The sequence below is a fragment of the Mandrillus leucophaeus genome, unplaced genomic scaffold (assembly GCF_000951045.1).
Source record: "Mandrillus leucophaeus isolate KB7577 unplaced genomic scaffold, Mleu.le_1.0 Scaffold134, whole genome shotgun sequence".
Lineage (NCBI taxonomy): Eukaryota > Metazoa > Chordata > Mammalia > Primates > Cercopithecidae > Mandrillus > Mandrillus leucophaeus.
This window is the reverse complement of record NW_012101299.1, coordinates 1,267,252-1,293,047: the sequence shown is the minus strand read 5'-3', so window position 1 is coordinate 1,293,047 and position 25,796 is coordinate 1,267,252. Positions and strand designations below refer to the sequence as shown.

The 25,796-nt window shown below is 39.9% G+C and overlaps 1 protein-coding gene across 2 annotated transcripts in view; it reads right to left on the bottom strand.

Annotated features, from left to right (window-relative positions):
- Window positions 1–25,796, bottom strand: part of DPP6 (dipeptidyl-peptidase 6) — a 629,240-nt gene that overhangs the window by 430,163 nt on the left and 173,281 nt on the right. For both annotated transcript variants that reach the window (XM_011973070.1, XM_011973071.1), the window contains exon 3: window positions 3,548–3,646. In XM_011973070.1, coding sequence (XP_011828460.1) covers window positions 3,548–3,646 — 99 coding nt within the window. The remainder of the gene's footprint in view (window positions 1–3,547; window positions 3,647–25,796) is intronic.

The following is a 25,796-nucleotide window of genomic DNA, read 5'->3' as shown; positions in this document are numbered from 1 at the left end:
ATATTTTATATATAAAGCATTTAGCCTAGAGCTTAAGACACAGTAAACACCCAGAAGATAATGATGATGATACGATCTTGATGATGATGTTATGATATGATGGTGATGTGAAGGAGGAGGAGGAGGCTGTGATGGTGGTAGTGGTGATAGACGGTGGTGGTGGGTGATAATTCCTTTGTCTATCACTAAGAAACAGTTCCATGGACAAATCACTCACCCCTTTTGGGCCCAGTAATTTGTCTGCTACACTGTGGGCACTCACAAAACTCTTACTGAATGAATGAATGTTCTCATCATTTCTAAGGCTCATCCCAGCTCTACAACATGAGATAATCCTACGGATTTGTAGTAATCTTTTCCCAGATCTTAACACTTAGACTGGTGGTATTAGGAAATGGGCCAACTCTATAGTATTTGTCAAAAACCAATTATAAAGACTCAGTTCATCATTGCAAAGTTACTTCATTCACTTCAAGCTATTGCCTCTTTAGGGAGCGGGGAGAGAGAATGATTAGGAAGAGGAACAAGTCAAAAAAAAAAAAAAAAGGTAAGGGGAAGCTGAGAGTCATGTGTGAATGGAATTATTAGGTTCCAAAACACTCCAAACGAAACCTATCTTTGGGGACCCGACCATCTGGTTACTTCAGGGCAAAACTTCACCTTCAGTGTGTGCATTTACAGATGGAGAATCATCCTACGAATTCTCCTCAACACCAAAGCAGGTCCATTTAGAACCACAGGTGGTCTTTATGAACAGACGTGACCTGCTGAGACAGACAGGCTGGGCGTTTTCCGCTGGGCACATAGCCGCTTCTCAATTGCACGTATTAACTCCCAGCTTTGCGGATATAAAGAAAATCTGGCTGGTCTCCTCTGGCCAGAAAGCCAGCACATCTCTGAGCAGGCTCCATTCATTTGCTCCTAAAAATCAAACTCCTCATACCATAAACTGGCGTAGATTCCTCCAGAAACATCTGTGTTCTGGTGTCTCCACATCTCTGCATATCTCTTTTTTTTTTTTTTTTTTTTTTTGGCATGTGGAATGCTGCTTTAGGCCAAGTCTGATGCCACGGGTTTTCTAATAAAAATATGTATCTTATAGGTGTGAATACACTTTATTTCAGCATCTCATGGCGTCTTCCCAGGCCCTCCTCCAACCTACTCTGAACCTTAGAGCTCAGGTTTGGTGTCTCTCGTTTCTGGCCTCTTGATTCATCCCTGGATTCTGCGTCTCCATGAGAAGGAGAAGGAGAAGCAGGGAAGAAGCAGAAAGAGGAGCCTGTGGCGCTGGTGCTGGTGCTGGTGCTGGTGCTGGTGGTGGTGGTGGTGGTGGGTGGTGTGATTCCCATGTGTACCACTGAGAAACAGTTCCAAGAACAAACCTGCTCCCTAAAGACATAATAGCTTAAAGTGAATGAAGTAACTCTGCAATGATTAACGGAGCCTTTATAATTGGTTTTTGACAAATACCAAAGAGTTCACTCTTTTATTTTTTTTTTTTTTGACAGGGCCTCGCTCTGTCACCGAAGTTGGAGTGCAGTGGCATGATGACAGTTAACTGCAGCCTGGGCCTCCCAGGCTGAAGCCTCCTCTCACCCCAGCCTCCCGAGTAGCTGGGACCACAGGTGCATACCACCATGGCTGGCTAATTTTGTATAGAGGTGAGGTTTCAACATGTTTCTCAGGCTGGTCTCAAAGTCCTGGGCTCAAGCGATCTGCCTGCCTCAGCGTCCCAAAGTGTGAGCCACTGTGCCCTACCTCACTCATTTTTTAAAAAATACCACAAGTCTAAGTGTTTTGTTTTGTTTTCGTAACTGCTGGGCATTGTTTCTCAGCTCGGTTTTGGTTCCCCCAACCAGGGTTTAGCAAGACTAACATTCTAGACCCAACATTCTTCCAGGGCTCTATTCTCAGCCTTCTCTAACAAGCTCCTAGCCATCGCTTTAAGACTGAGTTTGTGCACTGTCGCTGGGATGTCCTTTGAGAAGAAAGAACTTCAGATCCTCCTCTCTGCATCTGGTGTGTTAGGATTCCCATAGGCTGCTCAGATTTGTCTCCAACACAGCTTTGAGCTCCTCACGGAGAGTAGTCATGTTTTTCTCCGAAGGTCTACCTGTAGCATGCCACAAGCGCTTGCCTTTGCTGATGCAGCGGGTGAACACAAGCATACAGCAGACACCAGGTCAGCCGAAAGCAAAACGCAAAATCAATTCCTCCGCCAAACAAAAAGACCTCTGTGCTTTTTTTTTTTAATTTCTGTGTGCCCTTGGTGTTCATGATATACTGCTCTCATTTCTCCCCATTTTTCTAAAATGCATTCCTTCTGAGATCCATCTACTTTTTTCATTTTTAAAGAAATGAAAAAAGTAGATGGATCTCAGAAGGAATGCATTTTAGAAATCTGACCCTTAGATTAGCAACAGTAGAGGACAAAAGAGAAGTGGTTGCCCTAAGCAGGAGACTAATAGCCAAGAGTCATTGTTAATTGATTTCTGAGAGTTTGTGAAGCATGAAAAGGCATTTCAGAAGCAGTTTGACAGAAAAAAAAATACAGTGACACTTGATCACTCAGCAAAACAGGACGGTGGAAAGAGCACTGAATTGGAAGTCAGGGGACAGGCTGCTAGCCACAGCTTGCACTCATCAGCTCTGTGACCTCAGAAAAGTCACTTGATCTCTCTGGACCTCATTTATTATAAAAGCAAGGATCTGAACTAGACTTTGATCACTATAAAGGTTCTCTGACCCGAGGATAAACCTTCAAGTGTATTCCACTGAAGCAAAGACTAAATGTAAGCAACAGCAATGCAGACAACAGGGAGATGCTGTCAACTTGGCCTGCGGAGGGATGGGTGCATCTTCCATGAATGCACTTGAATTATTTCAGATGCAATTAGAAGAAATAGATTATGTTCTGAACCAACACAGGCATTATGAACATATGCCTTCTGCCCCCAACTGTATTTTGTTCTGTTTTTTTTTTTTAAAAAAAAAAATCCCCCACACAAGGAAAGTAGATTTAATCCAAATTAAAGTTCAACAGGGAAAATAAATGAATCTGCATCTGCGTACGGCACTCCATGGTTCATTTGGAAGCTATTCTACAAGAACCCCGTGAGTCGCTTTTGGTCCTTCTGCCTAACGGAAAAAGGGCAAGAGAACAAAAGGGAATGAAGATTGTGGAGAAGGAAGGAAAGCTCACCGTGCCCTGCACTGTTTCTGTTGCTGAGCAACACCCCACAGCTCCCCCAGGGAAATGATGTCTCTGGGAGGTGGCACACAGAGGACACGTCTTCAGCCAACCCATTTCTCATTGAGTGAAGGCTGTGTGGATGCTTGGGAGGCAACACCATTACAAAAACCTGATTTCACCAGATACACACTTTCATAGAATGATAATCTGACGGTGATCACAGCAAAAGCTCTGTAGATCCCCTTTTGTGGCCAAAGGGGGAAATCTGAGAGGCAAATTACTAGACCCAACCTATTGAAAGTGGGGGTGAGGCGTGGGGAAGCGATGTCCCGTGCATGAAGGACCTGGACTTACCACTTATCCACTTAGCCTCGGGGTCATGAATTTTGAAGTCTTCACTGAAGAGATCTTCCACAGTGACCTTCTTCTTTTGAGACAGACTGTTATCTTCCGCTAGAAAAAAAAAGAAAGAGTTAAACTTGTTTCATAATTAGTAAAATGCGAGGACCATAAACATTGATTGCCTTTCGTAAACAGTATGGATGGGAACACACATCCTGTCCATCAGTGAATGAGGATAAAAGCCAGTCTCGCATTCTGTTTTTAATTAAACTATCAAAAATCTATGCTAAGGAGATCACGATTCAGTAGAATAGCATCGTGCCTCCTCACCCACACCTGCAGCATGTAAGTGATCATATTTCTTAGTAGGGAGGTAAATAATTCTTTCAAGATTGGTTTATGAACAGTAGGGTGGGAATAGTTGAGAGGAAGGTACGGATATCCCGAATGGATCTCAGTCATATGATGTACTTGATCATTCATGAAGCATTCATTAAGTGCAACATTTTGGCTGCTGGGAATTCAAAGACACAGAAAATATTCCTTAGGTCTTCATTCTCCATAAGCATCACTTGTCCCTGGCTGTCTCTGGATTATGGGTTAGTTCTTGTTCAGACAGGATAAAACCCCAATTATCTGTACACCAACTACCAGATTCTGACTTGCCACATCTCAGTTACAAGGCTTAGGAGTAAGCACTTGGGATAAGCCTGTGAACACACTTAGCTAATGTTCATCCCAAGAGGAGATGTTTAGTTAATGGCACCAGTGGGTGAGACTTTAAAAATCTGAGAGCTTTTATCCTGTATTTCCAGGGGTCAAAGCTTCTAGAGTTTTTGCTCCTCCTCAGAAGAGGTTCTCTCCATTAGAGGCACAAAAATCCACTTACTGACTTTGAAAAGACACAGGGCTTGCCTGACCTGTGAGCCCACAGGCCAGGCCATTCCCCCACCTTCACTTCTGTAATACTAATAAGAAACTCCTCTGTATATTAACTTGACCATATCTGATGGATATTATCTACCTAGGATGCTTATTTACTTCCCTGCCCTCTTAAATAGAAGATGCTAAATACCATTGCACATTTTTTTTCAAAGACTTCCAGTTCTCATTTCAACAGTTTCCTGTTGTGCTGCTATGTGGGCTGATCTTGGTGCTAATTGAGGTGCATTATGTCTGTGTGCATTCCACATTCAGGGTCTGTGTGCATTCCACATTCAGTGGCTCTAGATCTGTGTGCTTTTGTATTTCAATGTCTGGTGGGTATGTCTGTTTCTTTTTCAATTTCTGGCTGTTACACTTTTTCGACTGTTGTTCTTGACCTTGACAGAACCATTTGCCTTTTTTTTTTGAGCAGCAGCAAGATTTATTGCAAAGAATGAAAGAATAAAGCTTCCACAGTGTGGAAGGGGACCCGAGCAGGTTGCCCCCATTTGCCTCTTTTAATTTTCTGTTTTGAACTCTCTGGCAGGTTAGAAAAACAGAAAGAAATTTTGTTAGGATTACATAAACATATAGGAATAAATAATCTCTAAATAAAATATTCAAAGCTTCTAGGACCCTAGTACATTGCAGAGGTGTTATTATGTCACTTTTGCTTTCTTCCTTTTGGGTCTGAATGTTGGCAAATTATTGAAGTTGTCAGAAAAGTCATATATTCCTTTGTGCATTGATTGATCTCTTGAATATCAAATAGGGTTACTGTGGTTAGCAGTCTTTTGAAAATTACAGAATGCTGAGACTCAAGGTGGCCTTATTGTGAGACTTGACTGTATATGGAGCTATCCTGGGTGCTGAACATAGCACATTAAACCAAACCAAGTTCTTTCTTCGCTCTAGGAGCTTTCTAGGTGTGGATGAAGCAGCCCCACGAAAAGGCACAGGGCTTCAAACATGACGCACTTCCATATACACGACAATAAATAAGAATTTTAAAAATTACTAGACATTGATCTAATAAAGTTACACTCTGATCTTAAGAAGTCTAAAACTTTCTGAGACATTCTTAAATACATGGTCAGAAAATAAATAATCATGATAAAATTTACATTTTATCTGATTAAACTTCACTATTCAAGAATGATTCTAGCCACACAACTTAAGGTACCTATGTGTCTCATAAGAAAAAACATGTAAGACTACCATTTAAACAAACTTTGGAAATAAAAGATGAAAAGGCAATGTAGTCACTTTCTGAAACTCTTTCTTTTTATACATGTATTTTATTTTAAAAACTGTAATTTTATTTGTTTTTTAAAGATATTTTTAAAACACTTAAGACTTCTATATAGGGAAAGTATGTGGTGGAGGCATTATGTTATATGCTATTAAAAGTGCTCCATTCAAGCCAGGACATGACTCTGTCCTTAATTAGCTCTGTCTCCTTAAGAGACTCACTGCTGGCCTCTCTGGACCTAGATGGCTCATTTGCACATTCAACTGATATATAATTCATTGGTTTATGGTTTGATTCATTCCCAAAATCATCTGAGATAATGACAGGCACAGGTGACTGCCACATTCCACAAACCACGCTGAGCCCTGAAGAAGAGAAAGGCCTTATACAAGCTCACAGAGCAGGGAGCCAAAGTGGAATGAATGACCAGAACACAGCAGGGATGGTACCAAGAGGAACAGGGCGTGTCCTGCTAATATGGAAGCAGACTATTAAATAAGAAAGTGGGAGGGATTCCAGGAGAACTTGCTGAAGGAAAGAGGCTACTAGCCAAGATAAAGGAGAGAGAAAAACATTCAAGCTAGGAAGGATCATAAGGGCAGGAAGATGTTGGTGGATGCAGTATTTTCAGGAGATTGTGTGTGTTGGCATTGGCGTGGCAGACAGTGTGAAAAGGAAATACCTAGAGGGGAAGGGAGATTCTCTCATGGTATTTGATATTCTGAAATTCCATTAGAAAATGTCCACTTGTGGATTTTCTTTAAAAATTCTACTTAACAGTCAGTAATATTTTCAGCTGAAAGACTACCTTTCTTCACATCAGGAATACTACCAATAATTATCTCATAAAATATGACTCCTCCAGCATTTGATCCCCTCCTTCCAGAATCCCATCTGGGCTGTGCCAGAGCTTCTAGGTCAACCCCCACACCTTGGACTTTTTCTTAAGTTTTTCTACCTTTTTATGGCTCTGGGAGTATTTGGATGATTTCTTCAGTGCAGTCTCCTATTTGTCAATATTTTAATACACCTATTCTATTACCCAACTAAGGATTTAAATTTAAAATAATTACATGTTAATATCTAATATGTCTAAATAACCTTTTCAAGATCATCTACTCATATTTCATGCTTCTTTAGTAGAGTCATAGTTCTTTGAAAAATCTAAAATGCCATTTTCTGTTTTCCCTATTGATTGAAATTTCTTTGGATTTTGGTTTTCAGGTGTGTTGGGTTGGTTTCTGCTTCACAGGGGGATGTTTTCTGAAGAGGCCCTGTGGTTCTTGGTTGTAAGCTTCTGTCTTACAAGTGTTCTGGGTCTTGAGAGACCCCTGGTTGGGTGGTCCTCAGGCAGTTTTGAGACTCTGTCTAGGTAACAGCTCTAAACTAAGTCTTGGGTGGCCATTTGGGCTGGAGCCCTTTCCCCCAAATGGGTGACATGATCTGAGGCCTTCTGACCACGAACCCCATTTTCAGGTAGGGGCTCCATGTACCCCTGGTCTCTCATGAAAACCAACCTTCCAAGCCCTCCTGTTGTGCCTGACTTCAGTCTCTATGACTTGAGGATGACGGAAATTTGGTCTTCCCTCCTGCTGTAGGTTTTTACCTGTTCCTTCTTGTGAGGATGCCTTCCCTTTCAATCCAGGTATGTGAAGAACTCCTGCTCTTGTTTTTGAGAAAGCAGCAGCTATGCTTTTGTTTGCTTTTTTATTATTACTATACTTTATGTTCTAGGGTACATGTGTACAATGTGCAGGTTTCTTACATATGTTTGTTTGCTTTTTGAGATGGAGTCATGCTCTGTCACCCAGGCTGGAGTGCAGTGGCACAATCTTGGCTCACTGCACCCTCCGCCTCCCACATTCAAACGATCCTCCTGCCTCAGCCTCCTGAGTAGCTGGGATTAAAGGCACCTGCCACCAAGCCCGGCTAATTTTTGTATTTTTAGTAGAGACGGGGTTTCACTATATTAGCCAGGCTGGTCTCGAACTCTTGACCTTAGGTGATCTGCCCACCGTGGCCTCCCAAAGTGCTGGGATTACAGGTGTGAGCCACCATGCCCGGCTGTAGCTATGTTTTTTGTTATTTATTTTGCTGTCACTTCTACATGCTTGCCATCAAAACAAGGAACATTTCTGTGCTCAACCTTCCTTCTTAAACTGGAAGGCAACATAAAGTTGGCGATGCAAGAGGGGGCAGCGGCTTTCACTGTTTGGATTTGGTCCCGAAGGCAATTCAGGGATCACTGAAAAATAAAGTTCCTCCCAGCCCTTTAGCTTGATATATTATAGAAAGCTCCATGGCTCTGCAAACTGACTTGGCCTGGTTAGCTCACTGGCATGGAAAGGCATGCCGAAATCTGCAGTGATGTAGTCATTCTTTACGGAGGCCAATGTGTAATGCAAATTTCTCAGCCTCCTTTCCCTTCCTCAGATATTTGTTAAATAGTAAAATTCCTGGAGAACGCTTTGGAACTCCTTCTCTAAATATTTTTAAGACCAGAACACTAGAAATAAATCGCATCACCCGAGCGTAGCTGCTGGAGGGGCATGCAATCCCTGCAAGTGGAGGTGAGCTACCGACAAACTCAGCTTGATAGCAAAGAAAACCTACCCAGAAGAGTCCAAGACTTTCTGTAAGGTTCTGCTTTTGTGAGCAATTTGGAATAACAGACAACTCTAAAGTGCTTTATAGTCTTCCAAGTGCAATGATATTTATGATTTCTCCTGATCCCCACCATAACGAAGAGGAAGGAAAGTTACACTGAGCTACTGAGAGGATAAATGACTCTTCCAAAGATGTGAGAGGAATCGGTTGGCAGATGTCAAGCATTAGGTATTTTCAAAACTCAAAGGAGACAAGGGCTTGGTGGGCTAGCTTTACAGGGGAGACAGACTCCCAAGCTGAGGCTCAGAGTAAAGCACTCTTTGTATTTAGAACAATTTGTATGTTATTCCTACAAAATGGATACGATTTGCTTGCTTCCTTACCAACACTTCACAAAAACAGGAGGAAATCAAAGAAGCTGTCCATTTTCCAACGTCTGTACCATTAATTCACAAATTCCAATGAGATCACTTTTGCTTAAAAATAAACCACTGCATCCTGTTCCATCAGCGATGGACCTAACACAGATGCTGCTAAGTAACAAGGAAAAAGCTCAATGAGAACACAGGAAACACATCATTTCGTTCTGCCAGCATATTTATTGATTGAGTACCCTGTGTCAGGCCCTGTGGATGCTGGAACAAGACTTCCAATTATATTTCTTTCTTTTTTCTTAAAGTAAAAGACATAGAATCCATGCTATGTGTTGCCGGTGCTACTCCTATTTCCTTGGTAGATTCTTATCATAATGAAAGAATACATTTATATCATGCTATACCATCAAGAGATTAGAAACAATGAAATTTAAAACCAGGTAGCATGTCTGCAAATCACCATATGAACCTTGGGGATTTCGACTGAATCCTGAATTAAACTGTCCCACTGGCAGATTGTTCACCATATGAATCCATAGGTCAGAGCTGAAATGGTAACATCTCATCCATACACAAAAACCCTAGAGATGGAAGGAAGCCACGGCAGCAGCTGTGAGTCAGGGGAACACTCTCTCTCCTTACGAAGAGTGAGATTTACTCCAAAATACATAAAAATATATTTCTCTGAAAAATCTCTCTAGAACCATCCAACCCCAAATGTAAGAAATGAAATAACTATTGTTGGGATAAGAATTAAATAATTTTGCCTGAGTGATGCTAGAGGAGCTACAGGAAAATGTACAGTCAATACCTCTTTACAATGTGTGTGGGTGTTTTACTTTCTGAAAGTTGATCATGTTTTCTTTTCTGCTACCAGGAGCTACTATCAATGAACTAGTTATTTGCTTTCAAGTCTATTTCCCATACTAGCTTGATATTTTCCTTTCCTGTTTTAGTTAGGAATTGCAACTTCATCTCTCCAAGGGGCCTGGCAAACAGATGTTCAGTCCATTTCTTTTGAATGAAGAAAGCATTTGTTTTAAAAATCTGTGCTTTTGCTTGTATTTCTGCTTACTTTTTTGTAATGCAGGCTTTGTGTTACTAAAGTATATTATTTATGGTTATACTCCAGACTTATGTCTATAAAAAGTCTCACAGAGATACTAATTTATCTTAAAAGCTTTTCCTTACAAGTTCACATGTCTTCAAATCATCTAAGAAAACTAGTAGCATAATACCAAAATTAGTCACATAATACTTTTTATTGAAATCGTAGAAACTAAGTCATCAGCATTATTCAGCACATCTTATGAACTAAGGAATTGTAGTTATGCTTTATTTTAAGCTTCTAAATCAAATACATCAAAGGTATTCATTCCCTCTTCATGTCCTTACCTCCATTCTTTTAGATCTAGGAAATAAACTGAAGCCTTAAAATATATTCAGTAGCCTGTTTGCTTTAGTGAGTAACAGCCATTAGGCACCTGTGACTTCACATATGTGGATAGGTTGATATGTTTCCCTACCTAGTTTATTCCTTTCTTGACACCTTTATTAGAGATAAAATTTACATACCATAAAACTTAGCCATTTAAAATCTACAATACAATGGTTTTAGTATGTTCACAGAGTTGTGCACCATTACTGACCTAAATTTGGAACATTTTCATTACCCCCAAAAGATTAGCATAACAATTAGCAGCACTCCCCATTCCTTCACATCTCTCTTCAGCTCTTCGCAACCAAAAATCTTCTTTCTCTCTAGCATTTGGCTATTCTGGACATTTAATATAGATGGAATCATACAATATGCATTTTGTCATGACTGGCTTATTTCACTTAGCATTGTGTTTTCAAAGTTCATCTATGTTGTAATATGTACAGAATGTACCAGTACTTCATTCCTTTTTATAGATGAATAATATTACAAGCTAATGATGTTGAGCATCTTTTCATGCACTTACTGGTTATTTTTATATCTTCTTTGGAGAAATGTGTCACTTTATTCAGATTATTAAAAATGCTGAAATTAAGAGATTCACTGTCAAGAAAGATACTGCCATCCTGACAGCATGGGTGAAAAACCTTTGCTAATACCTTGAAAGATGAAAAGGTAAGTATTCAGTCACACAAAAGGCCCTTTGAAGAGCTTAAATGTGTGATTCACAGACCCCAAAGCTCTCTCAGCGGAAGCCAAACATAGAGATGAAAGTATCTAGAAGAATCCTAGGGAAGAGCCACTTGTCTAATGGAATGAATTCCCATGACATACATAGAAGATGCACAGATTCTTAAGAATTTATATCTGTAGAAACATTGCCAGCTTGGACTGAAAAGGAGAGAGGGAGCATGAAACAAATAAAGGCTGTTGGACTCTGTATTAGCCCGTTCTCACACTGCTGTAAGGAACTACCTGAGACTGGGTAATTTATAATGAAATGACGTTTAATTGGCTCACAGTTCTGCATGGCTGGGGAGGCCTCAGGAAACTTACAATTGTGGTAGAAGGAAAAGGGGAAGCAAGCACCTTGTGACGTGGTGACAGGAGAGAAAGAAAGCAAAGAGGGAGGTGCCACACACTTTTAAACAAGCAGATCTCATGAGAACTCTATCACAAGACAACACTAGGGGGATGGTGCTAAACCATTAGAAACCACCCCCATGATCCAATCACCTCCCACCAGCCTCTCATTCAACACGTTAGGATTACAATTTGACATGAGATTTGGGTGGGAACACAGAACCAAACCATATCAGACCCCCAGAATTATCAGGCAGAAAACATGCTTATAAAACTACTCAGCTACAAGCTCAAGCTGCCATTCATGAAGAAGGATGACTCCCAGAGGGCAGACCTGAGAGCCCTAGGATACTATTCCCAAGCCTGTAAACCTAATGCAGTTTCCCCAACTGAATTTGGAAGTTGTTTGGAACTAGTGACTCCTTTTTTTCCCCTTTTTGAACAAGAATGTCTATAACTGTCATCCTATACTTGTCCCACTACTGTGTTTTCCTCTCCAGTTTCTCAGCCCCACTGTAGAGATGAATTGTGCTTTGGATGGAGTATGCCCAGAGGCCTACTCAAAACTCATTTAGATGATTTCAATATTAAAATCTGGGAACTCTGAACTGATGAGATCACAGACTTAGAGTTGATACTATAATAGGTTGAGATTTCTGGGGACCTTGGGGTGGAGTGAATGAATGTGCTTTATATATGAGAAGGACAAGAATCTTTCTGGGTCAGAGAACAGAAATGTTAGGTAAGACAGGGCCATCCCAAAGATGTCCATGTGCACGGGTATTATGTACTGAATTGTACCTACCAACACATCCATATGTTGACGCCCTAACCCCCAATATGATTCTATTTGGAGATAGAGCCTTTAAGGAAGAAACTGACGTAAAATGAGAAAAGAGGGTGAAGCTCTAATCTGGTAGGACTAGTGTACTTAAAAAAGAGGAAGAGAAACAAGAACTCTCTTTTCCTCTCTTCATGCATAGATATGTGCACTCACAGAGAAAAAGCAGGGAGAGGATACAGCAAGAAGGTGAGGTCTGCAGGCCAGGAAGGGAGAATTCACCAGAAACCAACCCTGCTGGCATCTTGATCTTAGACTTCCAGCCTCCAGAAGTGTGAGAAATGACATTCTGTATGTATTTATTTATATTATACTTTAAGTTCTGGGATACATGTGCAGAATGTGCAGGTGTGTTATATAGGTATATATGTGCCATGGTGGTTTTCTGCACCCATCAACCCATCATCTACATTAGCTATTTCTCCTAATGCTATCCCTCCCCTTGTCCCCTACCCCCGACAGTCAGTCAGAAGAGACCAAAAAAAGAATAAAGAAGGATGTAGTATGCCTACAAGATCTAGAAAACAGCCTCAATAGGGCAAATATAAGAGTTGTTGGCTGAATCAGGAGGTTAAGAAAGAGAGAGATAGAAAGTTTATTCAAAGGGATAATAACAGAGAACTTCCCAAATCTACAAAAAGATATCAATCTTCAAGTACAAGAAGGTTATAGAACACAAGCAGATTTAACCCAAAGAAGACTACCTCAAGACATTTAATAATCAAACTCTCAAAGGTCAAGGATAAAGAAAGGATCTTAAAAGTGGCAAGAGAAAAATAACATATAATAGAGCTCCAGAACCTCTGGCAGCAGACTTTTCTGTAGAAACCTTACAAGCCAGGAGAGAGTGGCATGGCATATTTAAAGCCCTGAAAGGAAAAAACATTTATCCTAGAATAGTATATTCTGTGAAAATATCCTTCAAACATGAAGGAGAAATAAAGACTTTACCAGACAAACAAAAGCTGAATGATTTCATCAATCCCAGACCTCTCCTACAATCAATGCTAAAGGGAATTTTTCAATTTGAAAGAAAAGGAGGTAAATGAGCAATAAGAAGTCGTCTGAAGGTGCAAAATTCCATATAGTGACTACACAGAAAAACATAGAATATTATAACAGTATAGCTTGGATGTGTTAACAACTCATATCTTGAGTAGAAAGACTAAAAGATGAACTGATCAAAAATAATAACTACAAAAACTTTTCAAGACATAGTACAAGAAGATACAAATAGAAACAACAAAAAGTTAAAAAATAGATAAAGTATATACTTTTTATTGGTTTTCTCTATGCTTGTTAGTTTTTTTGTTTATTCAATCAGTATTAACTTGTCATCAGTTCAAAATAATGGGTTATATTATTTGCAAACTTCATGGTAACCTGAAATCAAAAAAACAAACAACATATACACAAAAAGTAAAAAGCAAGAAATTAAAACATACCACCAGATAAAATCACCTTCATGAAATGGAATACAGGAAAAAAGGTAAGAAGAAAGAGAAGACTGCAAAACAATCAGAAAACAACAAAATGGCAGGAGTTAGTTTTTACTTATCAATAATAACCTTGAATGTAAACAAACATACATCAAAAGCCATAGAGTGGCTGAATGGATAACAAAAGACCCAATGATTTGTTTGTTGCCTACACGAAACACACTTTACCTATAAAGACACACAGACTTAAAATGAAGGGATGGAAAAACACATTCCATGCCAATGGAAACCAAAAAAGAGCAAGAGTAGCTATTTTATATCCAACAAAATAGATGTCATGACAAAAACTATAAAAAGAGACAAAGAAGGTCATAATATAATAATAAAGTGGTCAAGTCAGCATGCGGTTATAACAGTTGTAAATATATATGCACCCAACACTGAAGTACTCAGATATATAAAGCAAATATTATTAAAGCTAAAGAGAGCTATGGACTCCCATACCATAATAGCTAGAGACTTCAAAAACGCCACTTTCATCAGTGGACAAATCATCCAGACAGAAAATCAACAAAGAAACATTGAACTTACTCTGCACTGTAGACCAAACTGAACTAATACATATTTACAGAAGATTTAATCCAATGGCTACAGAAAATACATTCTTCTTCTGAGCACATGGATCATTCTCAAGGACAGATCATACGTTAGGTCACAAAATAAGTCTTAGAACATTCAAAAAGTGAAACTGTATTAAGTATCTTCCCTGACCATGATAGAATAAAACTAGAAATCAATAACAGGAGGAATTTTGGAAACTACACAAACACATGGAAATTTAAAATGTGCTTCTGAATGATCAGTGTGTCAATGAATAAATTAAAAAGAAAATGAAAAAAATGTCTTCAAAGGATAATGGAAACATGACATACCAAGACCTATAGGATACAGCGGGAGCAGTAGTAAGAGGAAAGTTTGCAGCTATAAATGCTGACTCAAAAGGCAGAAAAACTTGAAAAACTTCAAATAAACAACCTAATGATGCATTTTTTAAAAACAAGAAAAGCAAGGCAAAGTAAAATTAGTAGAAGAAAATAAATAGTAAAGATTAGAGCAGGAACAAATGCAGTTGAAAGGAAGAAAATAATGTAAAACATTGACAAAACAAAGTCATTTCTTTGAAAAGATTAAAAAAATTGACAAACCTTCAACCAGACTAAGAAAAAAAGCAAGAAGACCCAAATAGATAAAATCGGAGATGAAAAAGGAGACATTACAATCAATACCATAGAAATTCAAAGGATCATTAGAGGCTACTATGAGCAACTATATGCCAATAAATTGGAAAAACTAGAAGAAATGAACAAATTCCTAGATACAGACAACCTACCAAGATTGAACCATGAAGAAATCCAAAACCTGAACAAGCCAGTAACAAGTAACAAGACCAAAGTCATGATAAAAAGTCTCCTCACAAAGAAAAGCCTAGGACTTGATGAATTTCACCAAACATTTAAAGAAACACGAATACCAGTCCTACTCAACCTATTCCAAAATATAGAAGAGGAAGAAATACTTCCACAACGCATTCTACAAGGCCAGTAATACCCTGGTACCAAAACCAACAAAGACACATTTTAAAAAGAAAACTACAGGCCAATATCCCTGATGAACATTGATGCAAAAATCCTCAGCAAAATGCTAGCAAATCCAATTCAACAACACGTTAAAAAGATCATCCACCATGACCAACTGGGATTTATCCCAGGGATGCAAGGAGTTCAACATATACAAAATAATCAATGTGATATTTAATACATCATATCAACAGAATGAAGGACAAAAACCATTTGATCATTTTGATTGATGCTGAAAAAGCATTTAATAAAATTCAACATACCTTCATGATTTAAAAACCCTAAAAAAACTGTGTATATAAAGAACACACTTCAACACAATGAAAGCCATATATGACAGACCCACAGCTAGTATTATACTGAATGGGGAGACACTGAAAGCATTTTCTCTAACATCTGGAACATGACAAAGATGCCCACTTTCACCACTATTATTTGATACATTATTGGAAGTCCTAGCTAGAACAATCAGAGAAGAGAAAGAAATAAAGGGCATCCAAACTGGAAAAGAAGTCATATTATCCTTATTTGTAGATAATGTGATCTTATATTTGGAAAAACCTAAAGATTTCACTAAAAAAAATTAGAACTGATAAACAAATTCGGCGAAGTTGCAAGATATAAACTCAACATACAAAAATCAGTAGTATTTCTACATGCCAGTGGTGAACAATCTGAAAAATAAGTTAAGAAAGTAATTCAATGTATAATCACTGCAAACAAAATAAAATACCCAGGAATTAACCTTATTAAAGAAGTGAAATATCTCTACAAAAAAAACGATAAAAGATTGATGAAAGAAATGGAAACAGACATAAAAAATAAAAATAGTTTCCATGTTAATGGATTATAAGAATCAATATTGTTAAAATTTCCATACTATCTAAAGCAGTCTACAAGTTCATTGAAATCTCTATCAAAATACTAATGACATTCTTCACAAAAATAGAAATAACTATCCTAAAATTTACATGGAATCACAACAGACCCAGAATAACCAAAGTTATTCTAAGTAAAATGAAGAAAACCGGATGAATCATATTATCTGACTTATACTGAAATTATACTACAGAGCTATAGTAATCCAAACAGCATGGTACTGGCATGAAAACAGACACAAAGAGCAATGGAACAGAATAGAAAACCTAGAAACAAATCCATATACCTATAGTGAACTCATCTTCAACAAAGTTGCCAAGAACATATATTGGGGAAAGCACAGTCTCTTCAATAAATTTTGAAGGAAAAACTGGATATCCATATGCAGAAGAATAAAACTAGACCCTTCCCTCTGACCATATACAAAAATCCAATCAAAATGGATGAAAGGCCTAAATGTAAGACCTCAAACTATGAAACTACTAAAAAAATTGGGGAAACTCTTCAGGACACTGTATTGGGTAAAAATTTCTTGAGTAAGACTCCATTAGCAAAGGCAACCAAAGCAAAAATGGACACTTGGAATCACATCAAATTAAAATGCTTTTGCACAGCAAAGGAAACAATCAACAAAGTTAAAAGACAACCCACAGAATGGAGAAAATATTTGCAAACTGTCCATCTGACAAGCAATTCATAAGCAGAATATATAAAGAGGTCAAACAACTCTATAGGAAAACATCTAATAATCCAATTAAAAATGGGCAAAAGATCTGAATAGACATTTCTCAAAAGAAGACACATAAATGGTAAACAAGTATATGATCATCACAGATTATCAGAGAAATGCAAATCAAAGCTATAATGAGATACCATCTTATCCCAGTTAAAATGGCTTATATCCAAAAGACATTCAATAACAAATGCTGACAATGATATGCAGAAAAGGAAACACTCATACACTCTTGATTAAAATGTAAATTAGTACAACTGCTATGGAGAACAGTTTGGAAGTTCCTCAAAAAACTAAAAACAGAGCTACCATATGATCCAGCAATCCCACTGCTAGGTATGTACCCAAAAGAAAGGAAATCAGTGTATTAAACAGACACTTGCACTCCCATGTTTGTTGCAGACCTGTTTACAATAGCCAAGATTTGGAAGCAACCCAAGTGTCCATCAACAGATGAATGGATAAAGAAAATAAGGTATGTATACACAATGGAGTACTATTCAGCCACAAAAAAAAAATGAATGAGATCTTGTCATTTGCAACAACATGAATGAAACTGGAGGTCATGTTAAGTGAAGTAATCTAAGAAAGACAAACTTGGCACAGAAAGACAGACTTGGCATGTTCTCACTTATTTGTGGGAGCCAAAAATTAAACAATTGAACTAATGGAGCTAGGGAGTAGAACAATGGTTATCAGAGGTTGGGAAGGGTAGTGGTGGATGGTGGGGGTGGGCAGAGGGGGATGGTTAAAGGGTACAAAAATAGAGTTAAAAAGAATAAGATTGACTATTTGATAGCACAACAAGGTGACTACAGTCAACAATACTTTACTCTACATTTTAAAATAACTAAAGGGAGAGTATAATTGGATTGTTCATAATACAAAGAAAGGACAAATGCTTGAGGGGACAGATACTCTATTTACCCTGGTGTGTTTATTATTTAATGTATGCCTGTATCAAAATACCTCATGTGTCCCATAAATATACATACCTACTATGTACCCACAGAAATTAAAAATTAAAAAATGAAATAGTGAATGTTGTAAATGTGTTTTTGATTTTAAAAACCAACTGATTATTTGATGAGAGAGTTTATTAAAGTGAAAAAAACATTGCAAATATTATAGGCATGCACCATGACACCTGGCTAATTTTTGTACTTTTAGCAGAGATGATGTTTCACCATGTCGACCAGGCTGGTCTCAAACTCCTGACCTCAGGTGATCTGCCTGCCTCAGCCTCCCAAAGTGCTGGGATTACAGGATGAGCCACCATGCCCAGCCAATTTAATATATGTCTACTGTCTACTTTTTTCTATTTATACATATCATTGTGCAATAAAATTAATAAAGTCATGTTCTGATCATAAACATATACTCATACCTGAATTGAGAGCCTAAACCAGTATGTGTCTTCATGATGTACCAACACCAAGGTCAGTTATTAATAATTTAACCTTCCCAAACGACTGGATTGCTGTATAAACACAGGTGTAGTGTGCTCCCAATAGAGAAATAACAGGTGGGACAATTCTTCACCTGATGCCTATGAGAATAGGCATGCTAAACCTAAAATACTTGTGACACGTAGCAAATACCTTTACACATTGTAAGGGGTGACCTAGTCTCAGAAATCATTATTATTTATCATGTACAATGTATATTATTAATTTGAATTTCATTGGCTTCTTTTATCGATCTTCATTTAATCTCTCATCTCCATTAATTTAATAACATAGACTGTAAGTGGAGCTTAAATCTGTTTAGTTGAATGTATGTAAAATAAAAAGAATTAAGTCAATGCTGGAGATTCCTCTTCCTCTCCTCTTCCTTCCTCTTTCTTTCAAATTTTGAAAAACATCAAAGTGTATCTTATTGTGAGTGAATTTCATTTCCTTTCTTGGTGGTGAAGATGGTAAAGAACCACCTTTTGAAACTCAGGGGTGTCCCCTAGAGAGCTGAGCTAGGAGCCCTGCATGGACTCCCACTGTGAATGGTGGGAAGGAGCAGACAGGGCAGTGCACAGCACAGTTGTTGTCCAGTTCATGGTCTTCCAAGGGCTAGCACATGGCTTCTAAGCATTCTAGTTCTGATCTCTCCTCGGGTGCATTCTTTTTCCTGCCTGTAAGATATGGCCACTGTAAAAGTGGCAATGCCATTTATTTCCCTTTGTTTTAGCCTCCTGTGGCTGCTGTAACAAATGACCACAAACTTGATGGCTTCAAACAACAGAAGAGCACGCTTTCCCAGTTCCGGAGTCTGGAAGTCTAAAATCAGTTTCACTGGGCCCAAATACAAGTGTCAGCAGGGCTGCATGCTCTCAGAGGTTCTGGGGAAGCATCTTGTAGTAGTCCATTTTCATACTGCTCTGAAGAAATACCGGAGACTGGGTAATTTATAAAGAAAAAGAGGTTTAATGAACTCACAGTTCCACATGGCTGGGGAGACCTCACAATCATGGCAGAAGGCAAAGGAGGAGCAAAGGCACATCTTACATGGCAGCAGGCAAGACAGCGTGTACAGGGGAACTGCCTTTTATAAAACCATCAGGCCTCATGAGACTTATTCACTATCATGAGACTAGCTCAAACAACCCACCACCATGGTTCAATTACCTCCCACCGGGTCCCTCCCATGACATGTGGGGATTATGGGAGCTATAATTTAAGATGAGATTTGGGTGAGGACACAGCCAAACCATATCACATTTGTTCTTTGTCTCTTCCAGCCTCTGGGGGCTGCTGGTATTCCTGGGCTTGTGGCCACATCCCTCCCATTTCTGCCTGTGTGGTCACATTGCCGTTTCCTCTTTCGTCTGTGTCAAATCTCCCTCTATTTCCTTCTTATAAGAACACATGTGATTACACTGAGGTTCCATTGGATAACTAAGGGTAATCCTCCATTTCAGATGCGTAATGTAGCCACAAAAGACCTCCTTTCGGCCATAAAAGGAAAAATTAACAGGATCTAAGGATTAGAACATGGACTTTTTGGGGGGGTGGGGAGGCATTTTTTAGCCTACCACACCCTTCAAGGCCTTTCTCTCATTTCCAATGAACCCACCACTTTAGAAGGCATCCTCTGAGGATGCAATGATCATACATTTACTGAATGAAAAAGAAAAACATGAAGAATCTGAGTAGGGGAAAAGCAAGAAAGAGACTGATTAAATGGGAGGTCCTGCAAATTATCACTTAACTGAACTTCTGGTGATTTTAATGCCATACTTAAAAGCTCAGAGTCAATTTAGAATATCTGGGATTTGAGGATTATGAAGCAGCAATCTGAGAAACTGCATCTACATATTGTTTCTGCAGATGTCATCAATGGTTGTCCAAGTAGGACCTAAGGTGAAGAGTTCAGAGAAGTTGGAACCATTTCAATCTGGAACTTCATCTTCCTAGTTCCCCGACCTGCCTAGTTCATTTTATAGAATTGCTCTCCATGTCTCTGATTTTATTATATCACAGCTTTCTGTGTTCCTGACCATGATGTGGTATGGTAACTCTGCTCAAACTGAAATGCTGCCTTTGGTTCTGAACTGCCAGAGTCTTCACTAAACTAGCAACTAATATAGGAGCCAACTGCTTGTAAAAATAGGGCCCTTAAGGTCCCTAAAGTTAATTTGAAGCTGACCAGGAGGCACTCATCTACAGCAGGCAAGAGACTCCAGAGGAAACCAGGGTCCCAGCATAAGATTTACTCATTTTCATGGTTGCCTTTAAAATAGGATGCAAAATGTAGCAACACTTGAAAAGTGCCCATTTATAGATAAATATGTAGACCCATTTGCCTTAGCTTATAGTCTTAATGCAAGCATGAATAACAAGCATCTACTGCCATCCTTTAGAAAAATGACTCTTTAGTGTAAGGATTCCATAAATAAGCGAGATGCACCTAGTGGTCCTTCTAGAATTAATGATGGGAAGTCAAAAGAGAGACTGTTAAGATGCTCCCAGGGACCCACTTTTCAGTAGTTTGCAAGTTTGCAATTCACTATAGGGTTAGTAGCAATGTAACCTAATCCTTTCTTCTATGAGAATCTGTCAGAACTCCCTCCTTTTGGATTTGTTTCAATTTAAAGAATGATTCAAATTCACTGGTCACATTCAAGAAATGTAGACCACATTCCTCAAGGACTTCACAAATCAAGGGGTCTTGCTTGTGGTGGTGGACACTGAAGGCTGCTTCCCCAAGAGCCAGGGCCTCTCTGCCTTCTTCCGACTCAGCAGAGCCTGACTTCTGCAAATGGTGGGCTTTCCCCACCCCTCCAGTGAAGGTAGCCATGCAATATGGTTACAGCAAATAAGCTGTCTCCTCGCAGCTCCAGGAAACTGAAAGGAACTACTCAGAAAACTATTTCCTCCATGACGGAGGAAGTGAGATGCACAAGCTAAGTTCTATGCGTCCATCCCTTCCTGCCCATGTGGGCGAGTGATGCGCGAAGCCCTCAGAACCATGTTGTCAACATACTGATGATGGCAGCAGAAAGATGGAGACTGCCTGACCCTTGACAATATCCATGAGCACTGAATCTGCTTTGGACTGGCTATGTCTAAACTTGTCTTGTGAAATAATAGACACCTGCAACTGGAACAGTTTTAGTTGGCTGCTCTGTTACTCACAGACAAAAATATTTTGGCCGACAAACATTAACACCTGGACCTCAGATAGATGCTCAAGCAGATCCCTGAGATGGCCCTGGGATGGACTGACTAGGTTCACAAACCTTCTATTAATACAACATATCCAAGTGTCTATGCACACACAATGCCCTTTCTTTCCTTCCAACAATAAGATGACTTAGAGTTTTCATCAGATTCTGAAACTGGTTATGACATTGGTGTAAACAGTAGGAGAAATTTAGAGTTCAATCTCAAATCCAGGCTCTGTGCATTCCAGGCTCTCCCCATTGGCTACCACCCCTTTCATTCTCCCTTAACTTCTGACCACGCCTGGCCCCTCCACAACTTCCTAGCCAGATTGTCCTGTGTCTCCCAAGCCTTCGTGGCCTTCCCTCTCAGTTTTCTTCCATCTCTACTGGATCTATCTTTTTAAAGTCTCTAATTGCTCATTCTCCATGAAGCCTTCCAGGAATGCATCCTGTTCTCAATGGCCTCTCCCATATTTTGGACCATCATAATGAATATCATCTACAGCCTCTATTTATAGCACTCAGTCTCGATTAGTATTAACAAGTTAACTTTGGGCAGAAATATTATCAGTGGTCGCATCAGCAGGAGCCAAAACAACTCTCTGTTTCATGATCAGAGTAGACACCATCCCCAGTCCAGTCAGTCCACTGCAGATGGCTGTGAGCAGGCATGGAGGAGCCCAGGACTCACAGAGCAGATGCCCCAGGGCAAATGAACAATCTCAAAGACCCACTCAAGCCACCTGTGCTTCCCATGATGAAACGGTTGGGGCATGGTCAGTGGTAGTAGATGGAATATAACGAGGTTGAATTTGTGGAATGGATTTAATATAGGAGCCATAACAGAGAGAAAGTGCCCAAAAGATATGGAGCAAACCACCTATTTCTACAAGACAAAAAGTAGGAGGTATGCGTTACCTTTTATGATATACACAAAGGCTATTAAATGACTATTGAACTATTTTGCAATTTTCATTGAGATTATGTGGGACTTTATGATAAGATAATCCAATATAGGTTAAAAATTGGGTAGCAGTACAACCTAAAACATAACAATGAATCTCACAAACATATAGAACAAAAGCAGGCATAAAAGTAGACATACCAGATGATTACATTTATGCCACAAATGCAAAGAATATAAAAACTCGTAATACTACTCTGTGATGTCAGAAATGAGGTTGCTCTTGAGGGGATTAATGATGGGAAGGGCCTGGGGGGCTTTTGGGATGCTGGCTGTATTCTTCTGTTTTGGCCTGGATGCTGATTATAGAATCATGTTTGGTTTTAAAATTCATCAGAATCCAAAAATAGCTTACTCACATGTGTTTATATGTATATATTTAATTTCTATATAATATTTATATTAAATATATATATCCTATATGTATATCCTTCAATAAAATGTTTTGAAATTATTTGTTCAAGAATTTTAAAAAGATAAGGTGAGGGTTGGCAATGTGGTCACAGACATTAAACAGTGACAACATTTTAATTCCATAAAAATAATCTCTATGTTACATTACTACCCAAAAGACTGACGAGTCTTGCGTTCTGATAACCTGTGCTTGCCCTTAACCCAGAACCTACCTTCACTATGACTTTGAATTATCCAAGGCTTTTCATTGACGGACCACCTAAAAGTGTTCTAGTGTTTCCGTCACAAACCACGGTCCACCTGCTCTAATGTGAGTTTCCATAAAAGCCAAGTGTCAGGGATGTTTTCATGCAAATCTGATCCTGCTGGAGCTTCCGACTCCCACATAAGTGATTGTGGCACTGGAGAAGGTCACAGCGTTTCCATCAGAATGCGAGAACTGTAGCTGCTAACAAAAGGCATACGCTGTGCATGGCCTATTGTAGACAGACACATATTTAATATCTGAAAATAAAAAATGTAACGTCAAGGCTATTATTCCAAAGAGAAGAAACTTAGAAAAGAACATAGACCAGCAAGGGAGACATGAATGACAAAATTGAAAAGGACACATTCTCATTTGGTAAATCCCTTTGGAACCAAGATTGCCTTAAACACTTTAATTTGATTTCTAAAACATAAATTGTGCATAACTGGTGATAATTAGACTGCACTTCAGGACAAGATGCCTTGTTCAGAGTGATTACCATGAGGCCCTTCCAGGTCTGCGTCATCAAAAGGACACTCCACTACGTGCGTGAGATTCTTCTCACCAGGGTGACAAGGGGGCCCCTGGGTACCAGGAACCACTTTCACAAAATGACTGAATCAGGTGGGTTCAGAATGGATTTTCTAATTAAGTAGAAAGCAGGTACTGTACTCTGAGTCTCAATAAACCAGAATACAAGACTGGTAATACTTGAAAAATACTATTTTTTTTTAAAAAAAAGCACATATTACAATTTCTAACTAAAGCTACCAAAATGGAAGCAATGTTGGGTAGGAATGCACTCAACACTGTGTGCAAACATATCCAAAGTGTGACTGTTACGACTTGGATTCTCCACTGTTGAAGACTGATTCTCATCTGTCACTTTGACTGGTGGAAGCCGCTCCTGCCTTGGTGAGGATCTCAGTCTTCTAGGTCAGCATTTCCGCTATCTACACAACTCAACAGGCCTCCACCAAACCCTGCCTTTGACTTTTATTTTTGCTTAATGATAACACTACTGTGGAATTCTCCTTGCACATGTATTGTCTTTACGTGGACTCAGCTTCATGGGGAACACTGGCATCTTCTCTTTCCACATTCTGTCTGGCACTTAGCACGGAGTTCTCAGCTCCTAGCTGGGATCATTCATGCTGGCTCTGTTGGCAGGCATTCTCAGTCGAGGTGACACTGCTCTGTACATTAGTGAATTCGAGACCGCTCTGGAGCTAGTGGCAGGTTGAATGATTTGATACCTCCTCTGCCTGATGGAATTTTATGCCAAAACACAAGCCATTGCTGTATTGCAGGAGAGTGGATGCAGTCAGGCCTCGATGTGGGAGCAGCGGTGCAACATTCACTGTGCAGCCCTGTGGGAGAGGCCTACACCTTGGACACCCAGTCCCAGGGCAGCACAGCCCAGAGAAACAAACAGCACCCACGAAAGCCCAGCAGAACCAAAAGGTGAGGCAAGGCTCAGCTGCATGTGTATTGTGATGGAAAAAGAAAAGCAAAGTCCTCTCTTCAAAGCCTTCTCTGGAATCCAGCCATTCACTAGAGACCCTCCAGGAGCAGCTGCCCCTGACAACTGGCCCTCAGCGTGGAGGGAGAAGGGTTCCCAGCGACTGCATCCTCTGTTTACTGTGGAGGAGAGGCTGCTGTGGTTGTATCGGCTGCAAAAGAACCGAATGCAGATGCTGGCAGGGTCGGCTGCTGCACTGGAGGGAGGAGGCCTGCCACCACTCCCTGTGAGTGGAGAAGACGCAGGGCTACTGCTTGCCAGGCCTGGAGTTGAGCTTGGAGGACAGGGTCCCAGGACCCGGTTCTCAACCCGCTTTGCTGCTGTGGACATTTCTGTGTAAGAAGTTCCAGGCAGCCATTTAATTCCACTCTATTTATTTATTTATTTAGTGAGACAGAGTCTTGCTCTATCACCAGGATGGAGTGCAGTGGCACGATCTTGGCTCACTGCAACCTCTGCCTCCCGGGTTCAAGACATTCTCCTGCCTCAGCCTCCTGAGTAGTTGGGATTACAGGCACCTGCCACCAAGCCCAGCTAATTTTTGTATTTTTAGTAGAGATAGGGTTTTACTATGTTGGCCAGGCTGGTCTTGATCTCCTGACCTTGTGATCTGCCCACCTCGCCCTCCCAAAGTGTTGGGATTACAGGCGTGAGCCACCGCACCCAGTCTTATTCCACTCTTGAGTGACACTCGTGACAGCCCTAGGACCTGGGTGACATGAATGTTCACATGCACCTTGGAAGGTGGGAGTAACTGCAAACCACTAGACACCACTGCTTTCTAAGTCCCAAAAGGAGTGTCAGACAACCATGACACCGAATCTGCAGTAATCCCATTCTTACACAAAGCGCAATTCTGCTCAAAGAAAAGCAGAGGCAGAAACACACGCTCCACAGACCCTGAGGAAAACTTGAGTTCCTCTGTATTAATTAGAAATAGGTAGTGGTTAAAGTCCCCAGCCATGTGAGATCATCAGCACCACCACCATAAAACAAAATGAGGATTGGCTTTGCAGTTCCTCCCCCAACCCCTCTAAACCCTGGTCGTCTGATTTCAACAGGTGAAAGGATCTGTTTCCTGGGCACTGAAGCACTGGATTGAATCCTCAGCCTGAGTGTTCCAGGCAACTGTGGTCCATTCATGAAGCTCGCTCACGCAGGAGACTGCAACACTGTCTCTCCCAGAACTGCTACTGAAGCCTCTTTGGGGTTAGACAAGTTTTTAAGGGAATTTAGTATGTCTGGCACTT